This window comes from Mastigoproctus giganteus, chromosome 1 (assembly GCF_048544385.1).
Source record: "Mastigoproctus giganteus isolate SK-2022 chromosome 1, ASM4854438v1, whole genome shotgun sequence".
NCBI classification, from domain to species: domain Eukaryota; kingdom Metazoa; phylum Arthropoda; class Arachnida; order Uropygi; family Thelyphonidae; genus Mastigoproctus; species Mastigoproctus giganteus.
In genome coordinates this window covers 243,064,150-243,078,336 of record NC_143575.1, presented here as the reverse complement: position 1 = coordinate 243,078,336, position 14,187 = coordinate 243,064,150, and the positions used below count along the sequence as shown (strand labels likewise).

The 14,187-nt window shown below is 36.5% G+C and overlaps 1 protein-coding gene across 2 annotated transcripts in view; it reads left to right on the top strand.

The window, feature by feature from the left end:
- LOC150091711 (uncharacterized) overlaps positions 1 to 14,187 on the top strand; it is a 295,133-nt gene that overhangs the window by 146,189 nt on the left and 134,757 nt on the right. For both annotated transcript variants that reach the window (XM_090376590.1, XM_090376580.1), the window contains exons 8-9: positions 6,402 to 6,574; positions 8,344 to 8,907. In XM_090376590.1, the coding sequence (XP_090232716.1) occupies positions 6,402 to 6,574; positions 8,344 to 8,907 (737 nt within the window). The remainder of the gene's footprint in view (positions 1 to 6,401; positions 6,575 to 8,343; positions 8,908 to 14,187) is intronic.

Genomic DNA, 14,187 nt, shown 5'->3' with positions numbered 1-14,187 from the left:
ATAGCTCCCATCCACCCAGGGTGCCTTTATTTTTAATTTAAACAATTTTTCCTCCACTTTGCTCTGTTATTACAAAATCATTTAGTTCCTTGTTAGAGTTTAATCAGCTGCTGTAGTTTTATTACTATTGGATAACGTGCCAGGCTATCCAAAAGATTTAAGTCATCCAAATTTGAAGTAATGTTCCGACCTAATACAACTTCTTTAACTCAACCGTTAGATGAAGGTATTATATCTACCTTTAAAATTCATTACATCAGAAAACTGTTACAATGGATTTTGGAAAAAATTGATTCCAAATCTACTGGAGTGATGGAGGCATGGAAACATTTTCCAATTGTGGACTCAGCTTTATCACTCAAAGAAGTAAAGCCGTCAACATTAAAAATACATGGCCAGAATCAGTTCATTCAAGAATTATGGTCGAACAAGCAGAAAATTTAATTGGTTCAATAATAGAACTTGGTAAGTCAGTAAGAGGGGAAGATTTTTGATGATATTACTATTGAATTTGTTCAACACTGTGTCTGTTTGCCCAAGAGAGAGAGTAAAGATTCTGTCAGCATTTAGTTTCCTCAATGTCTTTAAAGTATTAAACATTTCAGTAGTCTCCTGGTAAATGCCTAGTTTCCAGACATCTCAGTTTACTGAACTCAAGTCTTTCTTTGTACGATACCCCTTTTGTGCTCTTGAGAGGATAATCACTTCCTCTTCCCTTCTGGCAAAAATTCCTGTATGTTACTGAGAGAACCCCATGAGCTGTCCTAGCAACCTGTTTGTACTGCTTGGATAACTTCATCATCAGATTGTACAATGTTTTTACATTTTCCATTATCAGCAGTGTGGTTCCACCCAGTTATGCTATTCTGGAATAATTACTAATTGCAGTAGTTAATAGCCATATAGGGAGGAAGCTACAGGCTTTTGCCTGTAGCTTCCTCCTGACAAGGGGGGGGGGGGAATGAGTAGATAAGAAAATACAAGAAAGTACTTTATATGGGTGTGGCCCAAAATTCCAACAGTATTTATTTTATTATATTGCATTTAATTGGTAATTTATCAAGTTGAATTTTGGTATTTGTATAGGGCTTTTGAGCAATAATTATAGGTATAGAAGTGAAATGCTAAAGATAAAAAACTTGAAATAAGAATACTTTCAGAATACGAAAATTTAGAGTAATGTATTTTGGCAGCTGAGTAACATTTGTCATAAATATCATTAGCATAACTAAAACTATAATTATACAGGTATTTGTTATTAGCTGTACTTTCACGAATTTCTTTGCCGGCACCCATGGTCATTAAGCATGACCATGGGTGCTGGCAGGATATTTTGAAAGGGGTAACAGGAAAAAATATCCCATTTTCTTATTATTATAATAATAATAGGAAGAAAATGGGAAAATTAGAAAATGGGATTTCTTTTTAAAGATTCTTCAGTGGGAGAGGAAAGAATTCTTCTATTTACAACAAAAATAAATAGTCAATGCCTATCGTGTGCTCAAAATTGGATTATGGATGGTACATTTAAAACTGTGTCCACAATTTTTTATCAATTATATACAATACATGCACCCATCGGTAATGAAAACTATCTAATTCTTCCCTTAGTTTGTGTTGATGACAAAAGAACAGTGAAGAAAATTATAAACATTTGTTTCAAGATATGATTGACTTTGCCAATGAAATTGAATTGAGATCACAGGCCATGTTAATTGACCTGGAATTAGCTGCAATAAATGCCTCCAAAAGCAAGTTCCCTAGCGTGTTTAATAAAGTCTGTTTTTCCATCTGGGACAATGTATTTGGATTAAAATTCAAGCAAGTGGACTGGCATCTCAGTATGGCACTGATGAAAAATTTAGTTTGCTGCTTCAACATTTGTGTGCCTTGGCATTTATTCCTTCTGGTGGGATACCACAAGCATTTAATGTTCTGGAGCCACATTTACTGAGGGACGCTAGTGGCGTGATAGAGTGGTTTAAAGACAATTATATATATATGGAAGAATTAGACGGTATATGTGTAATGGGCCGACCAGGCTAGCCAGTGGGTAAAGTGCCTGCCTGGCAACCCAAAGGTTGCGGTTTCGAATCCCGATTCGGGCTTGGATCAGAGTAAAATGAAAAAACTTTGGGAGGCGCATTATGGCCACAGAAGCTGATGTACCAACAACTAACAAAAAAAAAAAAAAAAAAAAAAAAAAAAAATGTGTAATGGTATGGTAATACACGCTCCACCATTATTTTTACCATCATTATGGTCTGTATACAATTCCATTCAACTGGGAATTCCATGCACCCAAAACAGTGTTGAGGCTGGGCACAGAAGATGGGAGTGTATAGTTGGACGAGCACATATTGGTGTAAATAGGATCATTGAGGAATTTCAGAAAGAACAGCAACAAGTCAATAACCAGGCTGAATGCATATTTCGTGGTGAATCCTGTTCAAAACGCAAGAAGGCGACAGTCGAGAGAGAGAGAGAGAGAGAGAAATGAGAATAATGACGGTTGTGAATGATCGTGTGAAAATAGATATGTGATAGATTACCTTTGCAGTATTGCGCACAATGTATCTTTATAAATATTTTTTATTATTTTATGCATATATATATATATATATATATATAGTTATTATAGTAAACTCAATAAGTACTATGCAGCAGCTGAATGTGTATATAAACACTACAGTATATAGCTAACAGTAAGCCAATATGGCCAAAAATAACTAGTAAAGCCGATGATGGCCCACAAGGCCGAACCCTGGAAAAATACATATAATTATTATTAATAAAATATAAAAGGTATATAATACATTACAATGGTGATTATGTAGTTAACTATTGGTGTAGAGATACATTGAAAGGAACTTTTTCAAGGGCTAACCCTCTCAATATCCACCAACAATTAATGGAGCTATCTGTTTCTGTTTGCCCTCTGCCTGTTTAACTGTGTCCAAAACTTAAACTTGATTATGATATAATTTAGTGGCAAACAGGCAAGATGACATTTAGCCCGACAGATACCTACGAAAGGATTATATAGAAAAAGAAAATAAAATAAAATAAAAAGAGAGAAGGCCAACTATAATTTTCAATTCTGTTTGTGGTATACTTTTTCTTTATACGAAAGAAAGCAATAGCTAACATTAGGAAAAAGGAAGTAGGGAAGAGTATAGTAATAGTACCTGAAATTGTGTGTGTATATATATATATATATACATATACATAACAGGGTGTCTCAAAAATACACGGCATAACTTCAGGAATGAGTTACTCATATGTAGACAATAAAAATATTTTATATCAACATAGTTCCGAAAATGCTTGGTTCCAAGGTTATTAACCGAAATGTCTTATCTCCCGCAGGTGATTTCCTTCATCACAAATCAAGAGCAGGCGGATATGCATTTTATGTATGGTTTCGCGGATGGAAATGCTCTGGAGGCTCGTCGTTTGTACCACGAAAGGTTCCCAGAACAAAGATACCCAGACAGGAAAACGTTTGAAGGTATCCATTGCCGCCTTTGTGAACATGAGACCTTTACCTCGTGATGCCGACAGAGGACGACCAAGATCTACAACTCCTGAAGCAGAGGAGGAGATTTTGGATGTTGTGCATGCCACTCCTGGAATCAGCACATGCAGAATAGCAATGCAACTGGCTGTTCAATGCTCGACTATTTGGAGAGTGTTGCGAGAACACCAACTGTATCCTTACCATCTGCAACAGGTACAGGCCTTGTCACCAGAAGATTACCTTGCGCGAGTAATGTTCTGCCAGTGGTTCTTGCAGCAGTGTGGTACAACTCCTCACTTTTCCTGCCTTAGTGATATTCACAGATGAAGCACAGCTCACGAGACGGAATCCAAAACTTTCACTACTCCGGTGGCTGATATGGAAACTCTCCGCAATCAAATTGTGGCAAGTTGTGAGACAATACGAAACATGCCAGGAATTTGTCATCGTCTTCGCGAGTCCATGAGACGTCGATGTGAGGCCTATATTCAGGCAGAAGGTGGACATTTTGAACAATTACTATAAGGTGATGTGAACAGTTAAGTGTCATAGACAGACTTTCAAAACTCGGAAACCAAGCATTTCCAGAACTATGTTGATATAAATTATTTTTATTGTCTACATATGAGGAACTCATTGCTGAAGTTATGCTGTGTATTTTTGAGACACCCTGTGTATATATATATATATGCATAAAGATACATTGTGCGCAATACTGCAAAGGTAATCAATCCATCACAGATCTATGTAACATTCAATCTATCTACATAATATATATACTTTGTATATATATATATACACAGGGTGATTCACTACCAGTGCGACAAACTTGCAGGAGGTGTAGGGGGCACAAAGACGAATCGGAATCACATAGCATTGCAGGGTCCGAAATGCCTTCATCATGCGGTAGAGGACGTTGAACGGGAGGTCGCTTGAACAGCGATCCCACTGGAAGTCAGCATTTGCAAACCGTTTCTGTTGAAGAAACCAAGTAGCAAAAGTCCTCCGGAGTGGATAATCCACAGGCTCCAATGATTGGACGCATTGCAGATGGTATGAACTAATTTGGTTTGTTGACAGTATCCTCCATACAGTGGATTGGGAAAAACCCAATCGTTGGCCTATCGCTCGAGTACTCGTACTTGGATTGCCTTCTGCAAGACGTAGGACATTCTCCTCATTGTCTGGTGTCTGTCCTCGTCGTTCGTTCTCGATTCATGGTACCTCTCGTGAAACAACCAGTCTCACATAACCTTCTGTGCACACGTGCGAAAATCGTATGATGAGGAGCACGCCTGTGCAGGAAATGTTCCTGGTACAAGCGCAGAACAGCGCGCCCGTTACAGTTCGCAGCTCCATACGCGAGGTGCATGTCGGCCAGTTCAACGTTTGAATACTCGTCCATCCTACTGCCTCGGGAACCGGTTTACAAATGCTGACTTCCAGCGGGATCGCTGTTCACGCGACCTCCCGTTCAACGTCCTCTACCGCATGACGAAGGCATTTCGAACCCGGCAATGCTATGTGATCCGATTCGTCTTTGTGCCCCCCTACACCTCCTGCAAGTTTGTCGCACTGGTAGTGAATCACCCTGTATATATATATATATATATATATATATATATAGATTGAACATTACATCAGTCTGTAATCTAATTACTATTATAAGAGTATAATTGGTGCTATATACGTACTCTGTATTAAAACATTGGCATAAGAGTACTCAGCAGGCCATAAGGCCAAAAGAACCTACACAGGCTGAGATAGCCTGTGTTGGTTTACATTGCTATATCCTAGAAATAAACATATAATTAGCAATAAAATAAAAATATGGAATAAAATAAAATAATGATTATGCAGCGAATTATTGATAATCGGATACATTGAATGGCACTTTTTTGAGGGCTAACACCATTCAATATATCCCACCAATAATTAACAAGACTATCTGTTTCTGATTGTTATTGGCCTGTTTAACTAGGTCCAAATAAAAACATAAAGGCAATCTATGCTAAACTTTAAATTTAACAGCAAGCAGGCAAGATAACAGCTAGCCTGACAGATAGCTTTTAAACAAATATACAGAATATAATACAGGAAAAGAGTGCCAACCATAATTTTCACTTCAGTTGTGGTGTTTTATACATGTGCAAAAGAAAGCTTATGCTGTCATAAGGAGAAAGGAGGTAAGAATAAGTACTATTGTACCTCAATTTCCCTCAAATTGCTCTAATAGATCTTGAGGTATAAAATTTAGAGTTAGAAAGTAAAAAGTGAAAAGCAAAGAAAATAGCTTTTTATAATGGTACTTAGGATATACCAGGAGTGTAACTCCTGGTATATTTTTAATTTAACTGAACATGGTCAGCAGTAGTTATACCCTCCTTATGTAGTGGGCCAGTGTGGTTCAGCCCTTTACTTCTAGTGTTAACAAAAGCAAAGAATTCTGTTACTTTTCTTAGCATTCTTAGCCAGAGACATCTAATAATCTACCTTAGCTTGCCTTGCTCTCTAAGTTACTTGATTGCTGAATAGTTTATACTTACTGTAGTCTTCTCTGCCACTAGTCTTATCATTTCGTCTGATATCCATTCAATTCTAAACTTTGAACATTATCTCTTGGTTGGTATGAAAAGTCTAGGGGCTTTTCATGCCATAATTATTTCCATTATCACTCCCTATTTATAATTTGTAATTTTTTTTTTTATCAGTCTGCCCCATTGAAAAGAATTAAAAATCTAAGACCATTATAGTTGTCTTTGATTTGGATTTCTCTGATAGTGGAAATTATTATAACTGGAAATTGTATTGAAGCATTGAAAATTTGTTCTTAAAGCACTTGTTAATTGTAGTAACTTTTTTTTTTTTTTTTGAAATGCAGTTGTCACATTTGTTCCAATTGGTAGCTGTCAACTCGTACGATATTTGGTCACTCTTCATAAACATGATAAAGTACGGAAGTTAAAAGAATTACTTGCAATGCTTATCGGTGAAGGAGCTCCTCAGGAAATAATTATTGCAGAAGTCTTTGATAATCATATTTCCAGACTCTTAGTAAGTATTGCCAAAATAACTAATTTAGTTTAGATAAGATTTTAATTAGTTACCTCATGTCTTCAGAATCATTTTATTCTGATAACTTGCATTACAGATTTACTTTCAATTCAAGTAAATATTTTTAAACCTTAATACTACAGTATTTAGAAAATTTTTAATAAGTTTGTTAATAAGTTTTAAAATATTTTAAAAAATTAATATTTGTTCTTTGTACAGTTGCCAAAAATTCTGCTTATGATATTTTGAGTTTGTTTATACTTTTAAAATTTTGTGGGTGGTTTTTTGTGAAATTTTGTGTATTTAATGGTACCTTTCATGTGTTTATATTACTTATATTTTATGTGTGTATGTAATTTTTAATTACTATAGTAAATACAACAAAAAATTTTTTTAATAAAAATAAAATAAATAAAAAATTTAATGGATAAAATTTTATAATTTTATGAAAAGGGAAATGCAAAATTGATGCTGAGTGATTTAAAAAATGTAGTAGTTTCAGTGAACATCATAATATTAATTATGATGTACTAACCATGCTGCTGTGGTACTATTATATGAAAGCATACAGTAATTCCAATGGATCGTGCTTTCTGATTGAGCTTCCTTTATTCCATTTATTTTCTGTATTCTTTTGACTAGCCTTCTTTTCTTCATAAAGGAAGATAGCTCTCAATACCAAAGAATTAAAATTTTGCACATTTTGCTATCCTCGTTTATTAATTAAGAGCACTTGCCTTGAGTAATAAGGGATAATCTTTGAAGTTATTATTAAAAAAAATTCTGGTTAGTTAGGTCATTTAAATTAGGATTCTTTTTTGCATAATAGTCACTGAATTGTATCTGTGAGAGAGAGATGTAAAATGAAATATTTTTATATATATCAAATGATCATAAAAATGTTAACACTGGAAATCTTGTCCACTGTTTTGCCAGTTAGATAGAATATAGAATGTACGTTACAAGACACAAGATTGAATGTAATGTAAATTCTCTCTTCCACTATGAGAAACCCTTCTGCACAAAGAGCTATAACTTCTCAGATATCCAATACCAGTTCCCTAAATACTGATCTCCAAGTGGAAAGAAGAAACTAACTTCAACAATCCTTCAAAACTGAGTCTTATTTCTTGAAAAAATTTCCACTCCTGTGCACACCCAGAGAAAAAAACATTTAGATTTCTAGACAAGAACATATTTTACCGGAGTGACTGACTTGTAACCTATTTTTTCATAAGCTTATCACAAATATTGCTCCCTCTGCATCAAAATTTAAACATCTTTAAACAGCTGCTAACTCACAAATGCAACCTACCATGGAATGTCCACTTATCTGCTGATTGGTGTCTCAGAATCTTTCTTAAACTACTAGATTTTATCCAGAAGAAAGTATTCAGGTTAATTAATTCTCTCTCTCCCTCTCTTCTTTGTCACACAGATATTCAGTTTATGCACATTACCTTTTCAAAAATTTTCATTAAACAAACTTTTACTATTCTTCATTTATTCCTTCTACTTTGGGAACAATCTTTCTCAATATATGTTGCTTAGTTAAAATTGCAGAGTTTTGCTTAGATGTCAATCATCCTTTCACGTTGAGGTTACCTTAAAAAAAAAAAAAAAAAGCTGAAATAAATACAACTTGATTTAAATGTCAGTTTTATTGTACTTATTCTTTGTTAGTGATTTGTTCATGTCTTAATTTTTGCCAAAGACTTTTTTATATATATTTTACTGATTTAATAATAATAATTATTTTTTTTTTAAAGGATGATAGTGTCCAAATAAGGTATGTTAATGATACAACTAGAAGCATATATGCCTTTGAGTTATTTCCATATTCAAGTATTTGTCAGCCAAGTGGTTCCGAGCAGATAACTGCTTCCAGATTAGATGAAGGGTCATTGAAATCTGTAGGTGATCCAGAGGTTAGAGAAGGAAAAGATGATCATTCATTTTGTATGTGTGAAACATTTACTCCATCTCTCATTAGTTCTGCTAAGCATCCTGTAACAGACCCATCTCCTCTTTCTTCAACAAACTGTTTACTAAATATTAATTCAAAGCCTTTAGAATTAAATGAATGTATAAATAATGAAAATATCAACCATTTGCATTGTCCATCAGATTGCTCATGCACTAGTGAAATGAATAATATTACTACATTATTAAATGGACAGGAAGAAAATATTCTCAATATTAAGCAAGAGGTGGGGGATGCAGTGAGGACTTCTGAATGGCAATCATGTGCTATTTGCTTAGAAGATATGCCCGAATCTAATTTGTTTATACATCCACCTTGTCAGTGTGTACTGTGTCATAGTTGTATAGAGGTAAGTTTCAAAACTTATTTTTACAATTTTAGTTGAATAATACTTTTATCTTTACTTTGGGGGAGGGGCACAGTTTCTATTTCTTATTTAAGATTATGCTTGCCACAAATCCCATTTTTATTGGTAGTCATTCCATTGTTTTCCTTGGATGACAGCATTTAAATAGAATAAATGTAAACCTTATAATTACATTAGAAATTTTTGGTTAATACCTAATTGTTAACAGTAGAGATTTCTTCTACAGCTATGGTATACACTTAAATAGAAAGGGTGCAAGAATATTTGCTGATGCTATTGAGGCAATGTTAGGTGGGTCAGAAAGCTGCTAGCTTGGAGGGATTCACAGACTAATAGATTAACAGTAGCCACAGACAAAGGTGGAAGTGATTCTTGCACTGCTTCTATTGGAATGTGCAGCAGCCTGGAAAGCAAGTTGGAATTTCAGTAACTGCTGGGAATTATGAAACAAGTAAATACATGGGCTGTGTTAGAGTAACTAAGGGTAGGAACAGGTGCATGTACACCGTGTCCGCCTAATAAATTTGATGAATTTGAAGTGCTGGTCAAGACCTCAAAGGTGGATATTGTTTGGATATCAGAGACATGATGTCATACAGATATAAGGAATGCAGAATTGGAATTTGGGGAGTACAATGTGTACAGAAAGGATAGACAGGATAGGAAGGGAGGAGGGGTTATGCTGTTAGTTAGGAAACATAAAATCTAAGGAAGTGCATCCAGTTGACATGGATGGACAGAGCAATGTTGAGTCAGTGTGGTGTGACATAAGCGCTGGGAAAGCAAAAATGAGGGTAGGAGTTTGTTATAGGCCTAATGACTCAAGTACAATGAACAATTATATAGAGAAATAGAGTGGACCAGTAAATCAGTGTGTTTTATAATGGGAGATTTTAACTTCCCGGATGTTGACTGTAACTTGTGGGTTGGTCACTTGCACACTAGCAAGGTTTTGTGGATTTATTGGATGATTGTTTTTCTACACTCTTGATCTGATTATCAGCAGTGATTATTCATGCATTACAAATTTATGGACAAAGGAGCCACTATGTAACAGTGATCCCAGTATACTGATCTGGGATTTACTTAAAGATGCAACTACCATCAGGGGTAAAGGGAGAGGTTTTTCTTTTGTAAAGGTGACTGCAGTGGTCTCAGATTTTTTAAATTGTATACAGTGGAACCGGCACCTCTGTAGCCAGGTGGGCAGGAGCAGTGCGTAGCACACTCTTCTTGATTAGACTGGGGTTCGAGCCCGTGACCACCAAATATGGAGGATGCAGAAAGGTCAGCGAATGACCACCGCATATCACCGGAGCAATATGGCCTTAGTTGCTAATGCTCCTAAAAAAAAAAAAAATAATAATAATAATAATTATGAGAGCATCATTAGACTTAGGGGAGAAGTCCAATGATGCTCTCATAATTATAGAACAAAGGACCCCACGGACTGGAGATGTGCAAATGTATCTCCAATTCACAAAGGGGGGATCAAAGGGCGACACAAATAATTACAGACCTGTTAGTTTAATTTCTGTTCCGGGGAAAATAATGGAATCACTGGTTAAAGAAGCATTGCAGGATCATCTAGACAAGACTGCAGTAATAACTCAGACAGAGCATGAGTTTGTTAAGGCGAAGTCTTGTCTGACCAAGTTGATTGGGTACTAGAAGTGATCACAAAGGAACTGGATGAAAAAAATAAATAAGATATCATAACTTGGATTTCAGGAGAGCTTTTGATACTGTTGCATATGGAAGACTACTGTACAAATTTGAGCAGTATGGCATTAAGGGCAAGTTGCTACAATGGATAAAAGGATGGTTGAGTGGGAGAAGATAGAGAGTGGTAATCAATGGACATTGCTCTTTGTGGATTAATGTTATTAGTAGTGTCCCCCATGGTTCGGTGTTGGGCCCATTGTTTTTTTATATTTATCGATATTGATGAAGGTATATCAAGCTTAATGTCAAAGTTTCCTGATGATACAAAGGTTGGCAGGGTTGTTAATGACAGTATGCTACTGCAAAGGATCTAGAAAAGTTGGGCAGATGGGCTGAGAAGAGGAAACTTGAAGTCTAACATTGACTAATGTAAAGTACTGGATTTGGGTAACAGTAATCCTAGAGAAGTGTACCAACTGTGTGGTGTCGCTACATTCAGGGAAGTGGAGAATGAAAGAGACTGGGGCTAATTGTGCGATCAGGTCTGAAATTTTTCGGACAGTGTAGACAGGCTGCCAGAGCAGGTCATGAGGTATTTTCATTGATATACAGAAATTTTGCTAGCAGAGATAAGGAGGTGATTATACCCTTATATAAGCTAATGGTCAGGCCACGCCTTGAGTAACTGCGTACAGGTCTGGAAGCCTCATTTTAAGAAGGATGTAGAGTTGTTCTTGTTGCCTTTTTCTGTACCCATTAATGTGTTCAGAGAAGGGCAACAAGGCTGGTGAGGGGAACAAAGGGATGCTCTTATGAAGAAAGGCTTAAGTTCTGCATATTACATCATCTGGAAACTAGGCACCTGTGAGGGATCTGATTAAGGTCAATGGGTTGATCAGGATCGATGCTGATGAGATTTTTCTCTTGTTCAGATTACAAACCTGAGTTGGCATAAACTGAAATTGAGGAAAGACAGTTGTCGAATAGATGTGCGGAAATTTGCCTTTAGTCAGCAGGTAGTTGATTGCTGGAAAAACTTTTGTCTGTCATTGTGGAAGTTGAAAGCTTAAATAAATTCAAGGAAGAAGTGGAAAAAAATCTTTTCAATGAATGGATGGGTGAAATGGGAAGTTTTTTTCTTTTTTTTCCTTTTTTTTTCTGGCTTATCCTGCATAACGCTTGCTTTCTTGCATCATATGCCTCTACTAATGCTAATTATCATATGGTATTGTCAGAGGTACCGTTCTTTCTGTTTCTGTAATTGAATATTACAAAATTTGCCTGAAAATACATAACAAAGAACAACACAGTATCAAAGTAAAGAATGTTTAGTTCATTAACCCAGACAGCTCCATATTATCTCATCCTTCATAGGGTTGTGATGTCAGCCCATATGCTCCATTCCAACACCCGAACAGCTACAAGTGATGTGAACACAAACTATTCAGGCTTTCATTATAATTGCCGCTGTTTCAAAATTATCTGTATTGTGTTATCTGTTTCTATTGGAAATGCATAACAATGTTATGTTAGTCTCTGAACTTTGTGAAGCAAACAAACAAGGAGAAGGAGGTCAACATCTTTAGAAATGAAATCAGACATTAAGCATTCCAAACCAGCAGATGTGATTAGAATTACAGTAGAATTAATTTGCCATAATACAATTAACTCTTCAATCACTTTCAACCACCCTGTCCATGCAGTTGAAAATCAACCTACCTTCAGAAAGGAAAAGTGTTTTTATAATATCTTGTTGAATTTGAGAGAAAGAAGGAAAAATGTGAAATTAAGGTTGAAGCACCAATTAGCATAACTCTTAATAAGGCAGCATTTTGTGTCCTGGCTGAAAAAAAGCATCCAAAAAAAGATATTATCCATTGAACACGTTTTTATTTTTTGAAATTGCAGTTGCCCTTTTGCATGTGTACTGCAATTTCAAAATGCAATATAAACATTGAAAATTTTTATTAAAAAACCATTACTGCACAACATGAAAAATTAGATTTTGAGCTTCTCCACAACATAATATCTCGTTTCAAATGTAGCTGGTTCACTGTCATTTATACTTGATATAGTTACATTTTTCTTTAGCTGTTTTTAAAGATACGAGGAGTGGTTCCAAAGTAACGCATCCTATTTTTTTCTTCATAAAATTTAATTCCTACAACTATGCCTTTTACATCAATTAATCCTCAACCATTAATAACCACTTATTTTCCCACAAAATCACCATCATTTTCTATGTGCTTCTGCCATATCTGAGTCAGACGCTGTATTCCAATCCTGTAAAGGTCCTTGCGCTTGCTCTTCGGGGCTTCATGAATGCTGTGCTTGAGCTGGTCATCGTTTGCAAAATGGGTTCCACAGAGTGAATCCTTCAGTGGACTGAAGAGATGATAGCTGGAAGGTGCTAGATCCGGACTATGAGAGTGATGAGGGAGAACAGTGCACCCCAGTTTGCAGTGGCCTCCATCGTACACAGACTGGTGTGGGGTCATGCGTTGTCATGGAGAAGAAGAACCTCATTAAAGTTTTTGTCCAGTCAGACATGGGCTTTCTACTTTTTCAATGTTTCCGCATATCATTCCAAGTTGATTGTGGTGCCATGCTCCAAGAAGTCCACAAGCAAGATCCCATCTTTGTCCCAAAACACTGTCACCATGACTTTACTGACAGAAGGCTGTCTTTTGAACTTCGTCTTGCGTGGTGAATTTTGATGGTGCCACTCCATTGACTGTCTTCTTTTCAGGGTCATAGTAGTGGACTCCGGTTTTGTCACCTGTGACTATGCATGAAAGAAAAACCTCTCCTTCACTCTCATAGCGTTGGAGAAGTTCTGTACAGATGACTTTCCGGGCTTCTTTTTGCTCATGTGCCAGCATTTTCTGGACCCACTGTGTGCAAACCTTGTTGTAGCCTAGTTCCTTTACAATGGTTATCACAGCAGGTTTCCCCATACCTACTTCATCGCACAATTCGCATGTTGTGGTGGTCCTCTTTGATCAGCGCATTGATCTGGCTCTTGTTGTCACTGACATTTACTGGGTGCAAACCTTGTTGTAGTCTAGTTCCTTTATGATGGTTATCACAGCAGGTTTCCATATACCTACTGCATCGCACAATTTGCATATTGTGATGCGATGGTCCTCTTTGATCAGCGCATTGATTCAGCTCTTGTTGTGTGTTGTCACTGACATTACTGGCCACCCACTACAGAGCTTGTCAACAGCGCCACACTGTCAGCACTCCTGTACTGTGGGTGCTCACTGGACCGTTGTACCTTGAGGTTTTGTCAAAAGATGCTTATTTTACCTGTTAAAGAAGGGAGTACAAACAAGCCTACTAAATTTACAGCTAGATTTAACAAATGGCGTGAAATGAGAAAAGATGCATCACCCACATCTACTGGAATTATGGCAACAGTCATTGGAAACTTCACTGAAAGGAGAAACCACCTGATGATTCCTACAAACAATCAAAGTAAGCCACCCAAAGCCTCCTCCTCCTTGGTACTTGCCTGGACTGTAGGTGACCTTCTTAAAAGGACACAGTCCCTTTTGACAAAATTTGACAGCCATGGGCAGAGAGAGAGAAAGA